Genomic DNA, 26,192 nt, shown 5'->3' with positions numbered 1-26,192 from the left:
CAAAGCCCGAGCCGCCGCAGTCTCTTCAGGTCTGGAGTATTATGGAGTGCGGAGCATGGACTCCAACTTCGACTCCGCTGAAGAGGAGGCCCCAGAAAGTGAACAGAAAGCCCACTTCAATAGTCACATAAATAGACTGTGAGTCGCGCTCGAGAGTCTCGCGCAGCTCGGCTCTGGCCAAATGGAAAATCGTGTGCCTGGCTTCCTACACTACCAAAAAATATGTTACCAAAAGCGGTGGAAGTAAAATAACTTGGATAGTTTGATCCACTTCGTAGGGTAGGCTGCCCAACATTAATCAATGCAATCAATGAAACAAAAGTGGCGCCCAACGTGGGGCTCTCTATGGCATGGGTTTTAGGTGATCTTTCTTGTACCAGAGTAATTGGTATTTTTAGCGAGGCTTCTAATTGCACCAAAAATATTCCAGTGTACACCGACTTCTACTTCTATTTGTGGCTCTGCAATTTTTGAGGTTTCCTTCGTTTTGGGTGCTTCATTTTTATGCTTCACTTGGCCGCTTTGGCTTTGTCGGCACTTGAGCTGCTCTTTCAGCCAGCTCTTTCTGCTCTTCGGAAAGTCGGCTAAGACTAGGAAAAAAAACACCCAAAACAAAAACAAAAAGGGGCAAAGCGTTTTCCAGCCTTCGTTCGCGGAAAGCTTTTTGTGCGGCCAGCATTTTGGTAATTACCGTTAAATGACCCAAGTCCGAGGCATAGAGACAAAGTCTCTCGCAACTGTCAGCTGTCAGGTGGCAAGAGGCAAGTGGAAAACACCAACCAACCAAGAGGCAAGCAACAACGGACAACCCAACGGCGTGGAGACGAACAGCTTTGCGTTCTGCCGCCAAGTTGTCGCAGTCCTTGACAATTGTCAACTGCTTAAAGCCTCAAGGCTGATTCGCTGTCTGCAAATTAATTGCGCCCAAAAGCCAAGAAGACGAAAAGACGAGGGAAGCTCATGGAACACCAGACCAGAGACCAGTAGACCAGAAGAAGGGGAGCAGCGATCTTGGCCCGGCCGAAAGGCAAACAAATTTTGCATACCAAATGCTGTGTGCAAAGTTTTGTCTTCGTTTTTTTTTTTGTGCTTTCCTCTCCGCCAACTGAAATGCTGCACTTTGCATTTTAACCAGAACTTTGGCTGCGAAATCAATTAACAAACAATAAACGTTTGTTGGCCAGGCCAGACACGTATTTTATTTAAGTATCTAGAATATTAAAATGGGATCAGACACGACACAACTTTGTATGGCGGCAAACAGAGGGGCAGAGTGGCAAACACAGTAGAGAACAGAACTGAAAAAAATTGAAGCAATGCGTTGCTGACATTCATTGAAACGTTTTCGGAATATCTGAACGATTCCCAGCCGCGTTTGCTTTCTTTCTGCTGCAGTGCTGATAAATTCCCGAGCCTTTTCATTTTCGAACTGCAATGTTAAGCACTCGGGCTTAAACCCAAAAAGCCAAGCCGAAAAGCTGCACAGAAAAAAAAAAGGGACTTTAATGTTTACAGAAATTACTGAATCACGTGAGAATCACATGCCTAAAATGCAGTTGCGAGTTGGCCAATTCTTGGGTGCTATTATTTCTTTCGGTGTGCCATCAACTGCAGCGAGTGCCACCCAGCAATCGTCGACAGTCACCGCATCAACTTAAGACGATTATTTATGAACTGCTCGGGGGGTTGGGGATCCTACTCTGGAATCGAACTGAGACTGACTCTGAGACTGAGCCCAAGACTGGAACTTGGGAAGTTGGGAAGTTGGCCTGGTGATGGCCGTTCCAGGACACTGACATCCAGCGAGTAGAGAGAGAAGGAGCTGAGCCAAAGGAAAGAGACGGGCGACGACAACAAACCCGACACCGACACTCTGTACAATGTACCAATGCGTGTTCGATGACTTAAATGACAAGAAGAACGCGTTCATTGCGAGATGCCAAGGCTGCAATTGAGCTGGCCAACCTCAAAAGCCGAGTTCACAAAATACTCTCAGCCATGTCATTACAAACTGACTAAATGACTGCGGAGAGATGTGAGGAAAACGGCAGAAATCGGGGGTACTTACTTATTGCGATTACTTTTTAAGTTCATCTTTCTTTTTTTTTTAGCGATATTAAGACCCACTTAACGATGGGTAAAAGATTATATTCAACTGGTCCCAATCCGCAGTATTAAGCTTAGCAAGCACATGCAAAATTATCTCACAGATTGAATATTTTGTTTATGGATACCTTAGCTCGCGGAACGAGATTTGCATAAAGCCCCACAGCGAAATCATAAAATGCTTCGAAAACAAAACACCATTCGCCTAACAAAAATAAAAAAAAATGATTTGCGTGCGAAAAAGCCAAAAATAAAACTGAGAAACAAAATTATGACCAAGCTCGAAAAAGAGCTAATAAAATAAAATGTTGAAACCGAAACGGGCTTCATCTTTTGTTTTCTTTGAGGCTGCATTTGATGTGCTCCAAATATTTTGGACTCACACTTGTGGACTTGGTGCTGATTCCACAGGCTTCACATAGTTTTGATTGATTGCCACCCCTTCTGTTCCATTCTGTTCCCTTCTGCGTGTGAATATATATTTCATATTTTATAGCCAGTGAAATCCGACATAAAAAAACAACGATTTGCGGTCAGCAGTCTGCACGAAATTTTTCAATTTTTTTTTCTGTTCCTGTTGTTGGACTTGAAATCTTGTGTTTGGGTTATGAGAAGATTTATTGTAGTCGAGTTTCAGAGATATTTGGGTCTTGGACAGGTTAATGTTGCTCCCCAAAACAAAAAAAATAACAAAAAAGTTGAACAAATAATTAACTAATTTTTGCATTTTATTTCTACTTGCAGACAACTTCGGAACGAGTGCAAGCGGTAAGCTTTCTCCCTATAATTGTATAATTATTATTACTATACCAATGAAGTGGGCCAAGCCCCCAAAAAATGCCACGCCCCCAGGGATCAGAGTTCTGGACCAGAGTTTTGGCAAAATGGAGAAGTCGAACGAGAGGAATGACTGAAGAATGTCTGCCCATCTTTGTTCCGCACTAAACTGAAAATTGTAGACTTTGAGATGCGGAATGACAGGACCCATAATTATAATCGCGCATAACCCATCATCAGTTCGGTTCAGTTCAGCTCGGGCCTTTCAGTCTTCAGTCTTTAGTCTTCAGTCTTTAGTTTTCAGTGCTCAGTGTTCAGTGTTCAGTTTCCAGATCCCTTGATTTCTGGCTATGGCTTTGGGGAGAAGGAACAACTAAATGCCGGGGCACATATAAATTTTGTGATTAAGAGCCATCTTATCATTATTATAGAGTGAGCGCACGCTCTGTTCGGGTTGTGACTCTTGAGATGGGGCCAAAAAGGCACTGGGAACCTGGGTGGGGATGTGAAACAAAAAGGCTAAAAAAAAAAGAGTGTATATATATATATAGATATATATGTTTGTGTGTGGAGAAGAAGAAATACCAAGCCGCACAACACTCACACACGATGAGATATTTCAAAATGTAGCCGTGCGTGAGTGCGGGTCGGATTTTTCGATTTTTCGATGGGCATGGGTATGAGTATGGATATGGCTATGGGTATGGGTATGAGTATGGATATGGGTATGGGTACGGGTATGTGTGTGCGCCCCTCGCAGGCATTATAGGATTTAGTTTTTGGGATTTCGATTTCTCACACAGGGAGCGGGGTCGCAAGAAATCCAGAAATGTGTAGAACATATTGTTGCTGTTGGGTTGCGTTTCCGAAGATTTCCTGTGAAATACTTTAAGCCCAGAGCCTCCGACTCCAACTCCAACTCCACTCCACTCGGTTTCGGTTTTTGGTTCTCTGATTTTGATTCTGATTCCGATTCTGTTTCTGTTTCTGTTTTGGCTGCGGCTGCGGCTTGTTTCTTTCTGTGTTTTGGGTTAAACATACTTGAAATTCTTGTTTCAATTTCGGCTGCTCGGCGGATGGGGGCCACTCGGTTCGTAATTTAATACGCTTTCAAAATTAAGAAAAATACACACATCTACCAAATACCAAATACCAAATCGATATGGCCGGGTAGGCCCCAAAGGTCACAGCCCAAAAGATTCAAATTCGAAATTAGTAGGGAGAACATAAATAACGGCGAACAACAAATAACACACTCCCCGCCTTAGAAAAGTGTGTTTTTTGTCTATTTCTCGAGTTGCTTGCGAGTTGGAAATATTTCATTATTATTGGACAGTTGCCGAGCGGTTCACAGATTCATTTCATCTGATCTCCCAACTTCCATCGCCACATCTTTACATCTCCCATCGCATCTGGATTCTTTGGTCGTTTTCTTATATTTTAATTTATGCTGTCTGTTACTTAACTTGATTTGCATATTCTCAAGCCGGAGGGTAGAACCAAATCGACTTGTATAGTCATTTTTTTAGCTTCTCGTTTTTCAATCTAATAAACCATTTTGTTGCTAAGTACAGCGGCGGAATAAATGCGAATTTTTTGCTCGCCCTCACTTGGAGTTTTTGCACTTTGCTCCCCGTTTTCTCTTTCTTTATTGCACGCCCTCTCTCTCTCTCTCTCACTCTGTCTTTCCCTCTCGGTCCCTCTCTTTCTGGCCAGACTTTTCCCCTCCAATATGGCCGACAAAGCTGCACAAAATGGGGTAACACCAGCATATCATACAGAGAGAAAAAAGATTTTCACATGCAAGCAGGCGGCGGGCGGGGTGAAAAACTACAGGAAATAACCAACGAAATAACGAACAAAAAAAAAACGTAGCGAAATCGGGGAAAAAATACAGCAAATGTTTTCTTGTCTTCATGTTTTCGTGACTGATGCGTTATAATTTTCAGGCCGTTAAAAACATTTTCTGTGTGTTATTAAAAAAATGTATGCAAAAAGCAGGGGGAGGAAGCTGAAGAAGCAGCACAACAGCCCCAATGTCTGGGACCGCCTTGAATTTGGCGCGTTGTCTGCGCCACAACTGCAATTTTGATGTCAGAAAAACTCAACTGCAGACGTTTAATTTTTTCCATTTTTTCCTCGTTTTTTGCCCGGCTTGTAGTTTTATTTGGTTCGTGTGCTAAACGAAATTACACGCTTATGAATTGCTTAATATCGTGTAGCACCACCAGCCATAGAACAAAAAAAAAACAAAAATTAATGGGGGGGTAATAAACCAAAAAAGGCGCAATCAAAGACGAGTCACTCACCTGTGGGTCCCACATCTGATATTTGAGTGCTTTTTTTCATTCGAAAAGGTGTCAATGCGAGTGCATAAAGAGTAATGAATACCTGAACAGCCAAAGCAGCCAAAAACAAATTAAACCCGCTGCCATTAATCTTCCCGGCCAACTCCCTTGGTGGCAGATCGACTCCAGAGCTCGGCTTTCAGCCAGTCAGTTCCTGTCTCGGTTTATTCTGGGATACGAAAACCGAAAACCAAAAACCGAAAGCCAAAAAACCTGGATACGATCCAGGTTGCAAAGGCAAGGTGAGATGCATTTCAACAAGTCTCATAAATTCGAGCGGATTGAGTGCACAGAAATCTTGTCTTGCCGCCATTTGCATACGCATACGAGTTGAGAAACAACAAAGACCAAACAACACCGGGGAGGGGTTCATAAATTTGGCAAATTTGACAATTATGCGCATTAATAATAAATAAAATTGACAATAATTGAATTTGAATAATTTGATTTTGCATATGGGAAGGAGAGTCGAGTCGAGTCGAGTCAAAAACAGAGAGACGGCAACTCCATATGGCTAATCTGCATTTAAGGCGGTGCTCCGTCAGCTTTTTTCCATCTTTCTTCAACCGCTTTTTCCTCGTAGGCGTGAAAACATGTGTTGGATTTTGGTCTGTTTCTCATTTTGTTTTTTTTTTTTCTACTGGTATCGCCTGGCCTGGCGTGGAATTTTAATAAATTTTTTCGCCAACCAGCCAGTATTTGGGTTTTCTCCTTTTTTTTATGTTCTATAAGCCTATTGAATGAACTTCCAGCATCAGCCTGAGAACCAAAATCCAAAGAGTCCAAGGCGAACCGCAAAAGTCCGTACGAAAATAATGAGGCATGAACATGTTGCAGCATCGCCAGGCTTTTTTCCTTTGCAACATTATTATTATTATTTTTATTATTATTCCCCGCCGCCCCCTCCTTTCCACCTTCGAACGCTTTTTGTTGCCGGCCAAAAACAATGCAACGACCCGACAATGATGATGGTTGTTGCTTGTTGGTTGTTGCTGGCCGGCTCAAAATATTGCAGCGGATCACACAAATCCTCCATAAAAAGCCTCCTCTCTATAGATATACTCGAATATATATATATATATATACTTTATGTGTGTATAGATATTCGTGTGTGGATGGCAAAGCCGAAAGCTAAAGCGGCTTTTGTGTTAATACTTCAAACTGTTCAAACTGTTTTTTGTGCCAGCCTGGGAACAACAAACACAAAATCGAAAAAATCACAAAAAATTACAAAAAGTCACAAAAAATGGCCACAAAAATTGCTATTGACTTTGGAGTCTGGTTTGCCATATGCCCGAGCTCTTGTAGTTGTTCTTATTGACTTGTTGCCGTTTTATGGCGTTGCGCGATTGGGTGATCCATCATCATTTTGCGGCCTCCGATAATTTGCAGTTTATTCATATTTTTCTCTCTTCGATGCGCCCATGAAAATTGCCAGGAATGGAAAACCCTGGGCACTTAAAGTGCTGTACATCTATTTAAATGATTATTATTTTAATATTATTATTGCATTGCTTAGCCGCTGTGCAGGCATAACTCATAGGTGATTGTGAAACCGAGCAAAGTCAAACTAAGCGGAGTGTTCCATGTTTAATTAAGCCATTTGTGCCAGTGGCACTTAAGCCTTATTAATTTGCCGATCGTATGCATATCACTTAACTGGTATGCATCGCCGTCTAAACCGAAATGAATTGCTCGTGTTTATCACTGCGCCGCGGAGATTCAATAAAGCGTTTTATAAACAATAAATGCCGGGCCATAAATCAGGCAGGTCGGGCTTAAGGCCGCTCGCACATGATGGCTAATAAGCGGGCTAACACCTTGGGGGTCCGCGGCTCGAGTGTTTACTGTACAGCCACCCACTTGACAAGCGTGTGATGAACGTGATGATGACGATGACTTTGACGCCCTTTCCAGGGCTTTTGTCAGGCGCTTCTGTTTTGTATTTCCATGTACTTCTCCTGTTTTCTCAGTGCTTCTTTATTTTTTATTTTTTCTTCTCAGAAGTGGCTGGCTCAAGCGCAGCTTCTTGGCCAACACTCGAGCCACGGCTTTCTCGAGTGTTTGCCAAGCTGCAGCCGACGACAAATGGTGGTGGAGGGCGTTTTTGCTGGTTTTTGGCCACCCAGGGTGATGGCTGATTTCTTTTGACATGTTTTGAATTCAATTAACCGGCCTAGACCGCCGACGCTGTTTATTATCATTTCGGTACAAAACTCAATTAGTTAGGCACCCTGAAACAGCAAAGCGAGAAATACTCGGCCAGCCAATGAGCTTAAGCAGACTTCCGCCATGGTAGTCGTTCCCATTGGAAAATGATTGACAGACGATTGGCATGGATTTGTATAAACAAGCGGAAAACTCTGCTGCCGCCCATCCCCGCCCACCACTGGAAAATGGAAAGTTTTCCCCGTGCGGGGTAGCATTTGGCGTTCTTCAGTTGGTGCGGGCAAAAGTTTATTTAAAAACTAATTGAAAACTGCTACGATTCCCCCCGCCTCATCCTCCATCTAGCCGCACAGTCAAGTAGTTTGGAAATATTTTGCCAGCCAGAGAGGGAAAATATCTATAGCCCTCCCTGTCCATCTCCATTCGCTTCTCGTCTGCTGGAAAAGCAATTTTGTTTGTTTTTGCTGCTGCAACTTGACGGGTGGAAAAGTGCATTTTGTTATTGAATTTTATGCAGACGGTACAAGAAATGGATTCAGTTCTGTCTTTCTATATAAATAGAACTTTTACACAGAAAATAAGGATAGAGATTTATTGATGTAAAGAATAGGCTTGTTGCTTCTTCAAAATAGTTTGTCTTTCGGTGTAGAGCTCAAAGAACCGGACTAATTGAAGTCACTAAAGTAGAATCTAGTCGGATTCTGTGGGGCTGCTGGCTGCGCAAAAATCTTAATCAATCGGGCAACTTTCCCCAAGCATCTCAAAGCATTTGGGGTTTTGTCAGCTTTACTCTATAATTGCATTCTGGGGGAGGAAGTCGGCAGGCGGAAGGAAAAGGAAAAGCCAGTTTCCAGCAGGAAACTAAAAATGTTTTGTATGTCCGTATAAAGGAAAAATCGCAAAATTTACTGCAAATTGGAATTTTGCGCAATTGTAGAAGGCAGAAAAAAAATGGGAGCAAAAAGAGTGTACCAAAAACAAACATGAAAATGTGGCAAGCAAGGCAGACCAACTGTAGTTCTTTTTTTTGGGAGCTCATTGCAACAATAACAACACACACATCGCTTATATACGAGTTTAAGTGTATATATATGTTTTTATGTCTGTCTGCGTTTGCGTCTTTGGCTCCTGCATCCTTCGTCCTTTAAGCCAATAATAAATAAAAATGCCAGCTGGAATGAGTATTTGTGTTTGTGTGAGCCACCCACGAAAATTGCGGCGGCATCAAATTTATTTCCACCTCCCCACGCCCAAAAAGCACACTTATTGGGAATCGAGCGGACTCCATAAAGTGCACAAAGTTATAGTGAAAATTAATTAAGTTTTGCGCTGCGCTTAACAATTCAATTAAAAGCAAAAATGCAAGCGCCTTTATCGCGTACAGCGAAAAGCACTTTGGGAAAAAGCTACGAAAACGCACCGTCCTAATCGGTTTTCCCCCTTCTGACCCCCTTAAAGATCCCCTTTTCCATGTGCAACACGAGTGCCCTTTCAAGTGGCACAAGTGCTTTTGCACATCGTTATTATAACAATAATAAGCGAGCCAGAAGATGCGGCTCTGGCCAAAGATTAATTGTGTTTGGGTCTCGAAAACGAGCAACAAAAATGAGGCAAGAAAATGGAAATGGGAGCACACACACCAAAAACACCACACACACACACAACACACACCGCAAACCGAACTTGGAGTCGGCGTAAAGTGCAATCCACTTGAAGGAATTTACATATCACCAGCAGATACCAGATACCCGGGCCATGCCTTCCCGAGATCCCCAGACGAAGACGACCCATCTGCATCTGCGACTCCGACTCCAACTCCAACTCCAACTCCGACCATCCTGACCATCCATGTTGCAGGCAAATGCATTAATCAATTTCATGTTTTCTTAAGCGCGCGCCCGTCGCGATTTGAGTGCCTAGTGGGCTCCTCTTCGAGAAATCGGGGCATTTGGGGGGTTACAAGGGGGTGAGATCCCCGCGCCCCCTGCCCGTCGCCCCCTGAGTGGAATAATCAATTTCGAGGATCATAAACAACTTTTAATGAAGTTGTTAAGTGCCAGCAGCTAGTTTCTTCCGCGCTCTTAGCAACTAAAGTGCAGCTCACAGTGCTCGATGATAAGCTTTGTGTGTAATGGACGCCAACTTCTTGGCTTCCATTTGGCCAGATTCCGTTGGCCAACTCGGAATGTACTATATACTACTGCATATATGTGTATACTGCATACACTATAGGCCAACGCATTTCCATAATTGCTAAATTATGCAAACAATGGCGGGAAGTTGGGGGCGAAAGGCAAGGCGCTAGAAAGGTTCCAACAAGTGATTGTTTTGGGAACTTCTTTTGTTTACGTTTTTCGGTTCGGTTTTTCAGTTTTTTGGTTTTTCTTCCCTCTTTCTGGTAAATTAATTTTATAACTTTTCCGGCTTGGGGCTCCACTGATTTGGTTAGTGACTGTATTTTTACCTGAGAGCCCGTAGTTTTCCCTGCGTTTCCCCATCGAATATTAAGTGATAAAATTATACCAATATATATTTATCTGAATTTAAAAGAAAATGTTCAGCTATTTCCATGATAGAACTGTGTTCATTTGAATTTAGCCCCGAAATCTTCTTAATTTTCTTTATCAAATTCGAGAGCATAGCGTGGTCTGTCTTTGCTCAATCGAAATTCCTCGGGTTCTGTTTGGCTTTTCGTATTTTTTATTTGGTCTGCTGCCATCAGGTTTTGTTTTATGGCCTATTTCGAAAATCCCCACCCCAGCTCCCACCTCCTCTTCATACTTTTCTGACCACTCGCCAAGCGAACGTCTCCATCGGCGACTAAATTAATCAAAACGAACTTCCGGTTTACGCAAAATGGCGTGAAGTCTGCCACCACCATTGAATGCCTGAGTGTTTGCATCTAGGTGTGGCTACTGAAAATGTGTGTGTGAAAATTAATGAATGAGTTAACTGAAAAATTAATGAAAAGCGGCCAGAGTGAAGGTGGAGCGAAAGCAAATGCCAAAGGTGTTGTGCCAAAGATAAAGCATGGAAAATTTATGAAGGAATTAAGCGAAGGCTACCAAGTTAGACATTTGCCGGTTGGGCAATATTTGTTTTGGGCCCCCGAAATCTGATGATCATGGTCGTCTTCGTCGTCATCCTCATCATCATCACCATGGTCGAGAAGGAAGGAGCGTGAAATTATGCAATCCATGGATGGTTTCTTTGGTTTTGAGGGGGAGTTGGTTTCGGTCTGGTTTATTTTGTTTGCATGTGCGCAGCGATTCGGGCTTCCTGTTTGCTGGCATTTGAGTTACTTAAGTGTAACTAAAACTTTAAGTAAACACACAAATAACATACTTAATATTAAACAAAAATATACACAGTCTGTGTGGAGATCCAGAGACGATGATGATGATGAAAAGGAAAGGAAAGGAAAGCACACAGGAAACGCCTGGCCTGGTCGAGTCGACGAGATTTCTGGGCCTACGAGGCAAACAAAAGATAAAAGCCTGGGGAGTTTAAATTAACCAAAAATTATGCAGGAACATTACCAAAAGCCAAAGCCAAAGCCAAAGCTGAAGCCTCAGCCAAAGCGGCAGCCCTGACAAAAATTAATTTTGTTTATAAACAAGTCTTGGAAGCCAAGAGGCAGAGCCCAGTCTACTGACCTGCAGTCACAAACAATGTCATCCATATGATTATCGTTACGAGCGAGTCGAGTAATTTTATGCCCACTTGACAAACATCCAACAGCCATAAACCAGAACAGCAAACACAGAAGTTGTCTTGGAGCAGCAGTAGTCTGCTCATTTTCTCATTTTCTGATTTTCCCATTTTTGGGGGTTATGGCATAGTCTCGTAGTATGTAGTACTGAGACAATATTGACATAGGCCTCGCAAGATTTCCCCCCAACTATGCAGCACCACTCACTTTTCTACCACTTTTCTTTACAATTTTCCAGGTGATGCCAGCAATGCCAGCATAGGAAGTGGAGAGGGCACCGGCGAGGAGGACGACGATGCGAGCGGCAAAAAGAACCAAAAGAAACGTGGCATTTTCCCAAAAGTAGCAACCAACATATTGAGAGCGTGGCTGTTTCAGCATTTAACGGTGAGTACCAAACAGTACCAAACAGTAGTGCTAAAGTGCCCCAAGTGCCCCAAGTACCAAAGTACCACATAGTACCTTCATTTCCACCTCCGATTCCTGGCCAATGGCTTCCCGGCACGTCAGAGATGTTATCGCGATCTCAGTGGGAATCCCTGACTGGCTGGGGGCTGGCCCCACCCACTACCCACTACCAACTAGCAGCTAAACCAGCCCCAAACTCTGATAAGAATTCGCTCTAGCTGCATGGCGCGAAAATCGTGCTCACTTATCACAATTGTTTAAGAAAGTAATTATTCGTGCAACAATAAAATCTGTTGTGCTAGCAAGTAAAAACCTCTGGTTAGATTAAGTACAAAATCAAGTCAGGTGTAAAGGAAAAGAAAGTATTTTTGAACAGCAGTACGTATAGTTCTCAACCGTGTTGTCTCTCAGTGCAGCTATTGTTTTATTTTCGTTGTTTTTCCAACGTGTGGCAGGTTGATAAGATTACCGCATGGGCTCCAATGAATGGCCTGCGTCAATGGGCGGTGCAGTGGGCGGGGAAAAGCTGGGTAAAAGGAAAACACGGTCGGGGGGACGGGAACGGGAAAATGCCGGCACGATGATGTAAACGATAGCAGCCAGGGAAGGCGCCATTCGGAACCTTGATTATATGGCCATTAGGGTGGGAAATGCAAACAAGATTGTGTGCTGTACTCGATCAGACTGAAGAGTCTATCCCTAACCCCACCCCCTCGCTTCCAACTGCCTAACCCAATAGAAGAGCACTCAGTTTGAGGCCTAAGCCTCCGTTTTGGCCATTTATCCATTGGGCCAATACCCTTTCGGACGAAGGCAGCTTCTTTGCCCGGTCATCGCGTCCAATTAGATTTCCATTTTGGGACCATCAAAGAGCTCGGCTAAACGGCCTCCAAATGCGGCACTAAAAACAAATTGCCAATGGCAATAACTATTCAAAGCCAGAAACTGCAGTTCAAAGTTCCTTTTTCGGATACTTTGGAGATGCCAAACGGAAGTCCAGTCCAATCCGCCGGATGTGTAATACAAATAAACAGATTTGTTATGCGCCACTTTATGTTAAGCAACAAGAAAAGCAATGCCGAGGAAAAACGCCAAGGGAAAAGGGGGAAAAAGGGGAAAAGCCAAGGGGGCCAAGGGTTGAATATGCGGTTGAGCCAAGTGGCCGGCAAACAAAACTATAAGATTTTATGCTGGACGGGTCAAGGAAGTTCCAACTACGTTCGTTTTTTGGCCATTAGTTTTGGGGATTTTTTGTGAGTCTGCTGGCGTCGTAACTGCGTATGTAAAGTGATAGAAATCTTAATGGAATTTTGGTAAGCGAGTGTGTGTGTGGCCAAAGCTAACGACCAAAAGCTGACCAGCGCGATAAGCCAGCGAATCGGAAATTAAAGTTGAGGCTGCGTTTCTGGCCCAAAAGAAAACGCAAACGAAGAAAAAAACATGCAAACGTTTTAAAATACCACCCCAGCCACCCCCTGGGCCGAAAAGTAAAGTAAACGGAAGAAGCATTAGCCCAACCACCCCCATTTCCCCCAAACCCTCGGTGACATTGATGAATTGGCGTTTAAATCAGCGCATCACTCATGTTTGCCCAGCGGCAGCGTCTCGACTTTCACAGCCTGCACATCCTCAACACTCAGATGCTCATCCACATCCACATCTACATTCACGTTCGCATCCACATCCACATCCACATCCTTGACTGAATCCGTCGTCCCGGCTTAATGCCATTAACAGTTTTTCAACGCATTAGGGAAATTGTTTTTCTTCTGCGCCGACATGCGTTTGAAACTTTAATTTCGTATTCAAAGCCCTTCGATTTTGGCATAATGCAATGATTGCCAATTTGATTTATTGCCCTGCCGAATAATTAACTTAAGAACCAGCGAGCCTATGAGTGATTATATTTGAAAAGTATCGAATGGCAAATATAGCGTATTTAACAGTCGAAATGCAACGCTGGCCTAAGAATGATTAACATGTGAAATGCAACCCTGCCACTTCCGGCAGATCAATCAAATGCATTGTGACATAGGCAGCTGCAATCAAATCAGACCGAAATTCGTTGATAATCATAATGAGTTAATAAAAGTAAAACCAAATAAATGCAGCTTCTGAGATGTCGCCTGAAAGCCATCGAATCCTCGCAAGACAGACCCCAAATAAGACCGCAATGATGGTGCTAATGAAGTGCATTGCATTCTGGAAAGAAGGGGGCTGGAAAGGGGGGCGGGGTGCTTGGGGCCGGGTTAACTGACTGGCCAACCAAAAAACAAAAGGCAGACGCAGACGTCGGCTGCAACAGCAACAGCAACAACAATAGTGTACATTGAGGGCATTGCATGGCCGCCTTGTTGTTGCTTTTGGGCTGATTGCCGTTGTTGCAGAAATGAATGTCCTTGTTGTTGCTGTTGCTGGTTGCCATAATTATGGCAGGCGCGCGAATATTTTGTTTACATTTGGCGCGCACTGCAGACAGGCAGCAACAACAGCTACAACAACAACAGCACCCAAGGCAACGGCAGCAACACCAACACCAACAGCAGCAACAGCAACGGAAAAAAGGCCTCATTTCGCGTGCTCCGCCTACTCGAGCAGCTTGCCACATGTGTGTGCAGTTTGCAGTTCGCCGTTCGCCGTTCTCAGTTTGCCCATATGCCCCAGGTCCGCTCCCATTCTCCATTTAAAGCTGCCCCTCCTCTGCCCCGCGAAAAACCCTCCCTCACCGGCAGTTTTCTTCCGGCTGTCTGCAGTTGCTGTTGCTGTTCTGCTTTTGGGCCTACATTTTGACGTTGCCGCTGCAATGTGCCACTTGCAACCCCCGAAAAAAAGTGCGCAGAGCGCGAAATGTTAAGCCGTGGCAAAATGGCCAAAAGGAAGCCATAGAGGGCGTTGGCAGGGGGTTGGTGGGGGCAGGGGCTTTAGGTGCACTCGCGGAGAAAGAGTTGCATTGTTGTCAGCGAGTCATGTTGCAACGGCGCTTAGTGTGTGGCATTCTTCAAGCGGTTGGCTCATAACGAATCTGCAATGCGCTCTTAAAACTATCTACAATTGTAGTAATTTCAAGAGACTTGCAACTTGTTTTATTGCTAGTTACGTCTCTTTAAATATATTTTCTAGCCACCTTTAATGAATTTTTCATCAAGACTTAAATATCTTGTGCTATTTATTAACCGCCCCAGCAAAACGTAGGGCATCTTCTAACCGGCCATGCTGCATATTATTATGATTTTCCGCAACAAAACTTGGCGGATGGGGCAGCATTGCGATTAGTGCTGGGCCTTCTAGCTCACCTTATCAGTGGTGGCTGCCACAAGGGGGGGCAAATACGAGGAAACACTCATTTGGCTTTGTTTAGACTGGAAAAAATCTTTATAATGGCCAACAGTCGCCTTTTCTTCGCTGTGGCAATTCAATTTTCACCGCTGCAATTTGCAGCCAACGTGGTTGTTGCTGTTGCTGCCGTTGCTGATGTTGCTGTTGCAAGTGTAGTTGGTGTTGCTGCAGTTGGCGATGTTGCTGTTGTTGCTGTTGCTGTTGCCGTTGGCTTGTTTCACAAATGGCGTCGCATTTGGCGTTGTTAATGGCGTCGGCATCGCTGGCATCGCTTGGTTGCCCGTTGTTGGTGCCTCATGTGTACGCGAATGGGGCAGGGAGATGCAAGGGGAGTGCCAGGGGGTGGGGGCTGACTTCTTGGGCTTGTTGTGCCATGTGTCACGGCGTTGCAGTCATGTTGACATCATTGGGCCCAGGTCCAATGAAATGGGGATCTCACTCTCTTTGGGGCCCGGGGTCTTGGGCCTTCCACTTGTCAGCAGGGGGAGAAAAGGAGTAGGCAAACCCCAAACCCCCCACCTCCTAGCCCACTACACACTCCCCACTCACCACACACCACACACATCTGTGTGCGATGATTGTTTTAAATTCATTTGCCAAGTTTAAATAAACACACAACAAAGTGAAAATATGCTGGCAAAAAAGTGGAGCGAGTCAACTTGCCACAGGGACGGAAGACAGCAGACAGCAGACAGAAGGCAGGAATCACAAAAAAGAAAGAGACGCCTAGCCCAGCGGCAGAAAGAGACGGCGATGGCAGGGGCTGGGGCGACAACTTAAAGGCGTGACAGTAATTAATTATTTTGTCGTATGGTAAATTAATAAACCAAATGGACTTTGTTTCTACTTGACATGTTATGCACTCTCTGCGTATCCAACACAACAACATGCACACATTTCGCCACATGTGTGTGAGTGCGAAATGCATAATTGCTTTCATTAGTCTAATTGGTGCAACACAGTGCAGTTGAAAGAAAAACGCTTAAGCAAACTGAGACCGAGAGATCCGGGGCAGAGGGAGACAGGCTGCTAAGCTCTTGGGAGTACACTCATGACGGAGAGAGTAGGCGTTGAAAGAAAAGCTTTTGCAAATGATATATATGCACTTCTGATCCCCAAGAGTCGGACAAGTCAACGAACTTGACCTGCCAGATACTCGTATATAAAGGATTATACTCGCTTGGGACAAGTCAGTCGTATTTATAGTTGACAAAGAAATCTTTGTCTTTTGCTGTGAGGCTTCGACTCACAAAGGTAATGGACTTAGTTATGATCTTATTCCTGGCACTGCTGATTAATGAAAACCAAAACCTTGGGCATATTTAATGCTATTTCTTTCTAGAACTGTTATAAATTTAGAATACTCCCTAGTAAGGTTACGTGTACTGCTGATTTATATTTCGGCTTATGTAACCTTGCTTCTGCAGGCATTAAATATCAAAATATATGCTATTCCCGAAGTCGAACGCTCAATTATTCGAAGTTCGCAGACCATTCCTTTTCCCCATTGACAACCACAAAGTTGTTCCTGCTACTGCCAGATGTCTCGGCTCGTGTTGGCCACAACATCAAATCAATAACCAGGCTCCACCTGCATCTAGAGTCGGCCCAGCCCACCCACTGCCAATGCCACTTCCCACTTTCCTTGTGAGAAAGCCATCTCTGCAAATAGATGTGCGCCACAAAGTATGCTATAAATTCCGTTTTAATTTACCTGCATGTAATTTATGCCTTCTGACTTCTTGAACATTTTATATGGTCAAGAAAACGAGGTGCAGCAGCAGCAGTGGCGATGGAATGGGGCAACATTGCCAATGGCATGTCCATTGTATTTACATGGCTCCTACGTTTATTTGTCAATACGCAAATTTCATATAGTATTTGGTATCTGCTTGTTTTGTTGTTTTGTTGTTGCTGCCCGAAAGTGCGGGCGTGTCAGGCTGAAAGTCCTGGCCTCGACAGGACAGCAAACAACTATTGCTGCCGGGCAAGACTACAGCATGGACTTTGGACTTTGGACAGCAGCAAGACAACACGTAAAATTTATTAAACACAAACAATAAGGCAAATGCATTTAAGGAGCCACAGCTCCACACAGGCCAAGCCCTCTCTGCTGCAGGACAACGGCAGGAACAGCAGCAGCGGCAACTAAATTGCATTACAGGCGGCCAGGACATGCCAGCACACAGATAGACACACGAATACAAAGACGCACAGACGAAGACAAGGATGTGCAGCGTTGCACATTTCGATTGGAATGGCCCCGCCTTATATGTATAACCCAGAGTTGTGTATGGGTGACAGTTCATATATTTTTCGGGGCTGACCGTAAATTTCCAGACAATTTCTTAGCCCAGTGCAACGACAAAATTGCATTTGCAGACTGCGGACTGGGATCCCCTTGCATCACAATTATCGACTGCTGACGAGTGGCCCAAGAGCTACCCAAAAGCTGCAGGAACCGCCCACAGCTGCCGGAAGCGATTGCGTCCAGTGGAGGGTTAAAACACAAAGGACTCCTTCGTCCTTCGAGCACGCGCACAAGAATATCCCGATTTTTCGAGGGCGAAACAAAGCCAAAATCATTTGACGGCAACTTCCGCTGAACGGAGATCCTTAGAAATAATTTTCTGACAGCAGCCAGGTGACTGGCTAAACCCCTTAATTGCCTGTTTTACACTGAAAAAAGTTATGAAATTAAAACATCAAGAGCTAAAGAGCTTTTCCTACATATAATATCCGAATATTTTCCGCCCTGCAAGAGCAAAACAAACCAGCATTAATGGAGTGAAATTGTGCTGCGATCGGAATCGTTGAATCAACAATAACTGCACAACAACTAGGCAAATAAAACAAATTGTAATAAGCGCCAGGCCAGCCAGCCGATTAGATTAGCTGCTGGGCAGCCATAGGGGTTAAGGGGCGGGCCGTCCAGGGGGAGTGGCACTTTCACTTTAGCCAAACTATTTACCCACTGACGCCACTGTGTCGGCGGTTCGACTGCAAGATTTATGGGAAGTGGACTACTCGCTGGCATTTGTTTGCCCATTTGGCGCTAGACACGCGCTCCAATTGCAGTTAACCCACTCCATGCTCGGGTTCGACTCCCCGTGCTTAACCCCCTGAGGTAGCGGCAATTGAGGACACTTTGAGTGGCACTGCTGATAAGGAGGACGCACTGCAACCGGCCCACTGATAACGCCCAAAACACCCGAAAATGCTGCGTTTCAAGTGCAGCCATCCACGCGGGCTGACAGGTTCCCATTCGGTTTTATTGCGGCCATGATTGATCGATTGTTTGGCCGGTTGGGTTGGCTAGATAGATTGTAAATTTGGGCACTGCAACAGTTTGCCCAGCTCCGAAATTCGTATTCGATATGCTAGGGGTGTCGACCATACCTATTCCATGTAAACAACTCTCATTTGATAAATAAAGTTTAATAATATATAAGTGCTTTCAACTATAAACACTTGAAACATGCAAATACAATGTTTTAATCATATCATTTTCGCATATTCTTACAGCATCCCTACCCATCCGAGGACCAGAAGAAACAATTGGCCCAGGACACCGGCCTAACGATACTGCAAGTGAATAATTGGTAAGTTGCCGCTGGAGATTCGATCGCATCGGATCAGATATCCATATCCTTCAAACACACAACATCATAATGTGGTAAACGACGCCCTGGGTTGTCCATTACTCACACGCTTTATTCCCTGACTTGGCCATAAGATTCAACTCGAAACCAAAACCAGAGCACACACACACCGTATGAGAAAATAAAACTAACTGGCCGAAAAAAAATTTATAAGGCAGCCCACGCCAAGGAAATAGAACCTGCCACAGGTCGACAGGCAAAAAAGGTGAAAAGAATGTGGCAAACAAAATTATGGGCCCTGTGTTCATGAAAACAGGAAAGGGGGAAGCTGGAAACAGAAAACTGGAAATCCTAGAGATCCCGGAGTGCATTAGGCTCGGGATACATGTACATGGCAAAGAAACGTCTCTGGGAGACGGCAACTTCATCAAATTTTGCACATTATGCGACAGCCGGCATAACTTGACACTCGGCAAGCTGCAAACTGCAAAATGCAGCCAAACTACAAGATGCGCAAATAGGAATGGAGATGGAAAAGCTTTTCAAGCAAGTTAAAAGCGCTGCTGAATCTTTTATGCAGTTCGCTCAGACGTGGCTTGGATTGGCTTGTGTTGGCTTGGCGTGGAATGCTTTTAAGCTAAGACAGGCCACAATAAAATCCGGCGAGAAATGTGTGAGAGCTGTGCCGCCTGGCAGGCACTCAGCTCAATTAAATTGAATTTCGCGCTCACCGAAGCACACTCCAAATTAACAAATACTACGCTATCCGCAGGACCCTGCCCATCCGATTCGCTTAGGCACGCAACACTGCGTAGAAAGGTCCTGCGGAAAAAGGAATACACAAATGGGGAGGAGAGGCATTGAATGGATGGAGAAGCCTTGGCAGAAAATAGCAAAATAAAATGTTGACACTTTTGGTTATTTATGGGCAGGCGGGCAGGACACCTTTTGCTGAGCCAGTCGGTCCGAGCGAGCAGGACACTAATCCTGGGGGAATATCGCATCGCCCCCAGGACTATAGCTCTCTAAATGTGTATTTATTTTTGCGCAATTTGAGCCGGCAAGAACTGAGCATAAGAAGCCATTCAAATGACCAGGAGATTCCGGAGAAGTCCATTAACACCCAATAAGATGCCCAGACAGCAAAAGTAACTTTCGTAATCGAAAAAGTTTCGCTTTTTTCGCTGCTCCTGCCGCCGAGCAAGTTTTAAATATTAACGCTTAGTTACAGCTGCAGGAAGAAAAGTTATAATTATGGGCTAAGTACATAAATAACTTGGCAAGTGTTTGCTTACTTCCCTGAGTTATTGTACTTATTTGAGCCTATATATATTTATATATAGTACACATACATAGTCCCCTCGCATCTGCAATCATTCCAATCAAGTGCGAGGCCAGCGGGCAAATCGATTTGCAGCTTACAAGACTCGAATCATTTGCTGCATCTTGAAATGCGAGGAAAGCGAGTCGGCGAGGCAGCGAATATCTATATGGCAGAACGGAACTCAATTCCATTTTGTCGTTTTGATAAACGATTTCAGGGCGTTGCAACAATTTCCGCCCCAAAATGAGCAAAAATCAGGGGCAGATCGCAAACGAAACTCAACTGCAAATTGAAAAGTCAAAGGGGCGAGCGGTGAAATGTTCCCTTTTTCAATCCGTTTGGAGGAGGAGTTCCCAGTTGCCAAGTGCATTAACCTCGGCTAACTTGGTTTTCGGCTAATGCGAGTAGCTGTATCCATTGCCGTCCTTGTAGCTGTCGCTGTGCACTGCGAGAAATTTCCCCCTTCACTAATTAAAGTATTTCTCTAAGACGAAGTAATCAAGTTCTTGCTAAATAAATTCTAGAAACCAAAAACTAAAATTCAAAGTAGATTATCAGTTATATTCACCAATAATTCAGGGACATAGTTGCCAGTTGTGGCATTAGTTTTTCTCGGTGCAACTGTAACTGATGCCTCTGATGTTTTTCCTTTTCCCCGTTTGAGTTTTTTGCTGGTGGTTTCGCTGTTTGGCATTATATATAGGTTTTTTGTGTTTATCGTTTTTTTTTTTATTTGAGGCCGTGTCAAAGCTTGCGGGTAACATCGTCTTGGCCAAGTGACTGTCACTCGGCCGGCGGCTTTCTGCTTTAATCATTTGCTCTTTTTGCGCTTTTTGTGTCGCCACTGATCCTGCGGATCAACGGGCAACTGCTTATTATTTCTTATTGCATTTATTAAACGACAATCATAACCAAAGTCGGCGAGGCCCATTGATCTGGCCGTGGCAGGGCAGCAAAAAGTGTGACTCTGGCGGAGATTTGGTTTGGTTTATGGCTAAGTTGGGCACATAAAGCACCGTGGTCCCGGCAAATCCGGGCCAATTCATGCATAATTCATCGATCCTTTTCGGTTTTGGTTCGGTTAGGATCGGTTCGGTTCAGTTCGATGTGTTTAATTAGGGAATGCCACTAAAACGATATCTTCTGTCTGCTTACAGGTTCATCAATGCGCGGCGGAGAATCGTCCAGCCGATGATCGATCAATCGAATCGTGCAGGTAACTATCGCTCTTATTCAAAATGAAATCCACATCCAAAAAAAAAAAAAAATCTCCATAACTATGAAATAGCGCTGATCTAGTTAAGAACTAAGTGCGGTGAGCCGTGAGGATCGCCTCGCTTATTTTGCCATCCATTCGAACGCAATTTCTAATTATGTGCATTTTTTCTCTTTTTCCGTTTTTGCGCTCTTTATCCACTTGGCGACTCACCAACAGTCTATACACCGCATCCAGGTCCCTCCGGATATGGCCACGACGCCATGGGCTACATGATGGACAGCCAGGCGCATATGATGCACCGTCCGCCCGGAGATCCGGGCTTCCACCAGGGCTATCCGCATTACCCGCCCGCCGAGTACTACGGCCAGCACTTGTAATCCTCGTAATCCGGCCCCGAACCGGAACCGGAAATGGAACTGGAACTGGTACTGGAAATGGAACTGGAACTGAAACTGCAGCCAGAGAGCTCTCCGACGGAAGCGATCAAGCCAAAATCATAGCTTAAATTTTACCACCACCCAACACTGGAGACAAAGGACGAAGGACGAAGGACGAGGTACGAAGGAGCTGAATGAATACACAAGGATCCGATCCCAAAACTATAGCATACCATACCGCGTGGCAATATCAGTCAAGTAATAGCAAACAAAAAACAACAAGCAAAGAACAACAAACGTAGTAAAATCTATACAAAATGATATTAGCTAAGCAACAGCGACAACAACAACAAAAACAACAACAGCAACATAAAGAACAACCACAACAACAACAAAAGAAAAACAGCAGAATCCAGAACAACAAAAAGCACCAGCAACAACAAACCACATCAAAAAGAAACCAGAAATTTGAAAAGAAACTATTTGTGTATACCTTAAACATAAATAACAAAAGCAGAAAAAAGGGAAAATAAAAGCAAGAAAAAAGAAATATTTATGCATAAACAAAAATGAAACGCTTAGCTATAAGTTAAATAAACAAAATAAAACCAGAACTCACACACACATACACACACACACACAGACACACCGAGACGCAACACAACAATTTGAAATGCAAATTTTTATGTTCAAAGCTGCAGAGTGCAAAACACAACATTTTAAAGCATGAATTTAGGCGCAGTCCAGAAAGGATACAAAATTGGATAGGACATACAAAATTTAAGCGACATTTCGTTCGGATTTGTTATAGATTTTAGTTTGAATTTAGAAAATGCCCCGCCCCACCAGGAAATCAAGGGAAAACCAAACCAATAGCAGCAGCAGCAGCAGCGAAATTCGATCGAGTTTGAATATAATTTGCGCAATGGAAGGACGAGAGGAGAATTCTTTGCTAGTTCTTAGTTTCATTTTAGTTATGTAACAAGTCAGTTGTAGTAACGCTTTGTTTTCTATACCTTTACGCATATGTATATGTACATACAAAACAAATCGATAACAAACTATAGATACTATACATACATACGTACATCTACGTTTAGGCGATAGCACCCTACTATATATCCTACGTTTAGACGATTAATTTAAATAAATTGAATTGTTTTCTAATTTTATGCCTTGCAACACTTAAGTAAAAACGAAATGGAATTTAATTTTTACAAAAGGGAAAGATGATCACTAGACGAGGAACATTATGATTTGAATTTGTTTTAGAGTTTTCATTGTGTGCGGATCTTGTAGTATTATTTTCCAACTGAAGCACACCGACCGATTTGAATATATGAATATATATATTAATATGTATATGTATATGTATGGATTTTATGCGAGAAACAAACAGTACGATACAAATAATGGCATAGGCATATACATAACTCTGAATATGTATACGTAATATTAATAATAAATTATGCTTACGTTTAAACTGTACTTTTATTTATGTATTCTAATTTGTATGCGTTAATCCTTAGTTAACTATTATTATTATTATTACATTTACTTAATTAATGATTTAAATTTAACTAATTCAAGAGGATAGAATTGTACGAGAGATGATTTATTGATGAAAACAAAAATGCATATATGAGAAAATATTTGAAAAAATAATCCTTTTCGTGTTTTTATTTGATTTTGGTTATGATTTCTTTTCAGCGCGGGCAAATACTTATGTTTTTGTTGGGGGGATATAGACTCCAAGAGCCTTATCTCCTCTCCCAGGATATGTTTATTTTTATTCCTGTTGGATCTTTTGGCAAACGCGTCACATGCTAAGGAACTGAATTGAATTTACATTGCTTGTGAATCTGATTAATCTTAAATGGTAACGAATATACGTAAATGCAGAGGGCAACAAATTGAAATTTAAGTATTTAGTTTGAAACTTATTAACTATGAATAGATTGAAGGTGAAGGTGTGGAAAGCGAGTACCTATTTTGAAAATACAAACGCGAATTAAGATGGATTACTTAGCCTGCTCTTTGAACGAAACTTGAGCTTCTTTTGCATGGGAACCCAACATTTTATTGGCATACACACTTAGGCAAACTCATCTAACTTCTTACCGACTACACTCGAAACAATCACTCAAATGTATACGAACTTCTCTAAGAATCCCCAAGGATGAAAACCTTATGCGAATTTTTTGCACCTAACAAGCGAAGCGATAAATTTATTTACAAAATTTTGCTAAATTGCAAATGCTGTAATTGCGAATAGAAATTGAAATTGAAATTGAATTAAAGGTAAATCGAACATTTTCACAATTATACATCAGAACTATACGATATACGAGTACGAGTACGCATCGCTAGTAATTTATTAGACATATATATAAAGTAGTTAAATAATCGACCCAACAATTGACTTGAGAAACGTTTAAACGCAAACGCAAACGCAAATTGTACAGAACGCCTTAAATGAGAAACCAAAGTGGAAGCATTGAATGAATGAATGATGTATACGAGTCTATATACAGAACATAAACTATACCTAGTTATACCTAACTAAATTTTAATAAATCTCGAATAGTATATATATATAAATATATATATATATATATAACTATATATCATACACTTTATGGCTTAAGAAAAGGGAACCAAATGCAGTCGAGTCGGAAGGCAGTGAGTGATATCCCCCACAGTTGTTGGATCTGAGAATTCCCGAGAGTTTCTAAGTATTTTGTATGAGCTTCTTTTATATGCCCCTTCAACATTCGATCGTGGGGATGTTCAATATCTGATCCAGAGTATCGTATCTGGGGGATATGCTGCTCGCTGCGCCGAACCGACAAAAGCTTGTAAATTAAATCAGTGCGATTGATTGTGAGGGGGGATATGGCAATATTTGTGCGTATCGGATCGATGTGGATAAGCACCCACAATAATCCAGATAATGAGCTATACGATTTATAATACGCATTGTATATGGGACGGACGAACTCAAAGGCTTTTTCGTTTGAAATCATTTGCGTGTCGGAATTTAAATTAAAATGTGATTTTTCTCGAAACTTTAATGTATACGCCGTAAATATTATGAATATGATTATAAAGTGCTGCAGCAACATTATTATTACCATTATGATTATTACTATTGATAAATCGATTAAAAATTTACATATTCAAGTGTAATGTATGTAATAAATATTGTACATTTTTGATAACTTCCCCGTAGACTACACTGTAAATATATCGCAACCTTTGCATACATCACCCACACTTAAGTACATTACACTAATTGTAGAGCTAAGTTTAAACCTAATCTAAAGCTAGATCCTAGCGATAAATGGTAAGGGACGATAGGGCGCAGAAATGCAACCCTGAGCATAGACTAAAATGCACCAGAAGTAAATTAACAAAGGACATGTTAAAATGATTGAACAATTTATACAACTTACCCACGCGACAGCATCAAGTAAATCCAAAAGAATGAAAGAGCTAGAAATAGAATGAGACACTTGCGAGAAAGAGAGAGCTAGCGAGCGAGCGAGCGAGACAGAGCACTGGAGTTAGAAAGGGAGAGCTAACTCTGAAGTGCGAAATGCAGAAATTAAATCAATAAAACAAAAGAAAAGCAAGGAAAGGAAAACTCTAAGAAGTAAAAACTATAAATATATTTATATGGAGAATTGAATTAAATAAATGTTTGTGCGTGTAAAAATTAACTTTAACTAAATTGCTAGACTTAAAGGCCAGAATGAATTAAATATAAATATATTGAAAGGAAACAGTATCATTAAATTAATTAACTAATTGAAGCTTCTATGTAAAGAACTAAAAACCAATTAACGAATTCCTGAACTTGTTGGCGCCCCAAAATCGCCAGATAAAAGGCGTAGGAACCACAAGGGCGAAACAGAATATGGGGAAATATTGAACATAATTTTCAACTGTAATAAATTATGAAATAAAAGATTATGAAAACCAATCGAGAAAGTCTTTTGAAATCGACTATGTGTATGTGTATGCCAGTAAACGGGTTCACGGCTTGACCTCTGACCAGTCGAATGTGCAGCCTGGGAATGGCAAATCCTGGCTGTCCTGCGTCCTGCGTCCTGACAACTGACGTGGGTCCGTTCGCAATTTGCCAGCTGTCAGTTGGCTGGCCCTCGAACTCAAGCCCAACTTCAACTGAAGGTGGAACCCTTAGACCAGCGCCAACTGACCCTGCTTTCGACCCGCTCTTGACCGTTGCGTGCCCCTTCAATTTGCGCTGGCCACTATACCATATACGCTATATACACACTATACATGCATATATCTTCGGCGCTTCTCGACCAATATAATTGAACTATAATTGCCCCGAAATGTTCGTGCGGAGCACGCTTCATCTGCTCCGACTTCCGCCCCGGCTTTCGTGATCGTTTCGACCCGGCATTAGCCGAGTTTCGAGTTTCGAGTTCCGAGTTGGTGAGAACTGCATGCACTTATTCTGGTCAGTGCACTGGGAAAAAATTGGTAAAATCTTATAATTCTTTTGGCATCTACTTATAGGTACTGCGTAAATGTTCCACATTATGTGATTGCCTCAGTTATACTTAGAGCAGCCCTTACATGTTCATAAATTTCAACTTATATAAAATGTTTCAGTAATGCAAGACTATAGTTCTCTTTTTTCTGAACAAAGCAGCCTGGTTTTTTGCAGTGCTGCTTCAAATACCATCGTATTCTCCACTTCATTGGGTTGTTATTTTTTGGCAGGCGCTGCTAATGCCAATCGAGTGGCACCCGACAACAGCTGCGTGGATTTCCACGCA

At 42.8% G+C, this 26,192-nt stretch overlaps 1 protein-coding gene and 1 pseudogene across 5 annotated transcripts in view; both read left to right on the top strand.

The window, feature by feature from the left end:
• The window catches only part of LOC6536526 (homeobox protein homothorax), a 137,740-nt gene extending 112,377 nt beyond the window's left edge, over positions 1–25,363 (top strand). For all 5 annotated transcript variants that reach the window (XM_039376385.1, XM_002097066.4, XM_039376384.2 and 2 more), the window contains 5 exons: positions 2,851–2,874; positions 11,351–11,499; positions 18,382–18,458; positions 20,940–20,998; positions 21,218–25,363. In XM_039376385.1, coding sequence (XP_039232319.1) covers positions 2,851–2,874; positions 11,351–11,499; positions 18,382–18,458; positions 20,940–20,998; positions 21,218–21,378 — 470 coding nt within the window. In that variant the 3' untranslated portion in view covers positions 21,379–25,363. The remainder of the gene's footprint in view (positions 1–2,850; positions 2,875–11,350; positions 11,500–18,381; positions 18,459–20,939; positions 20,999–21,217) is intronic.
• On the top strand, positions 2,881–11,342 carry LOC26535114 (annotated as a pseudogene).
• Positions 25,364–26,192: the final 829 nt, after the last annotated feature.

This window comes from Drosophila yakuba, chromosome 3R (assembly GCF_016746365.2).
Source record: "Drosophila yakuba strain Tai18E2 chromosome 3R, Prin_Dyak_Tai18E2_2.1, whole genome shotgun sequence".
NCBI classification, from domain to species: Eukaryota; Metazoa; Arthropoda; class Insecta; order Diptera; family Drosophilidae; genus Drosophila; species Drosophila yakuba.
This window is presented reverse-complemented; position numbering and strand designations above follow the sequence as displayed.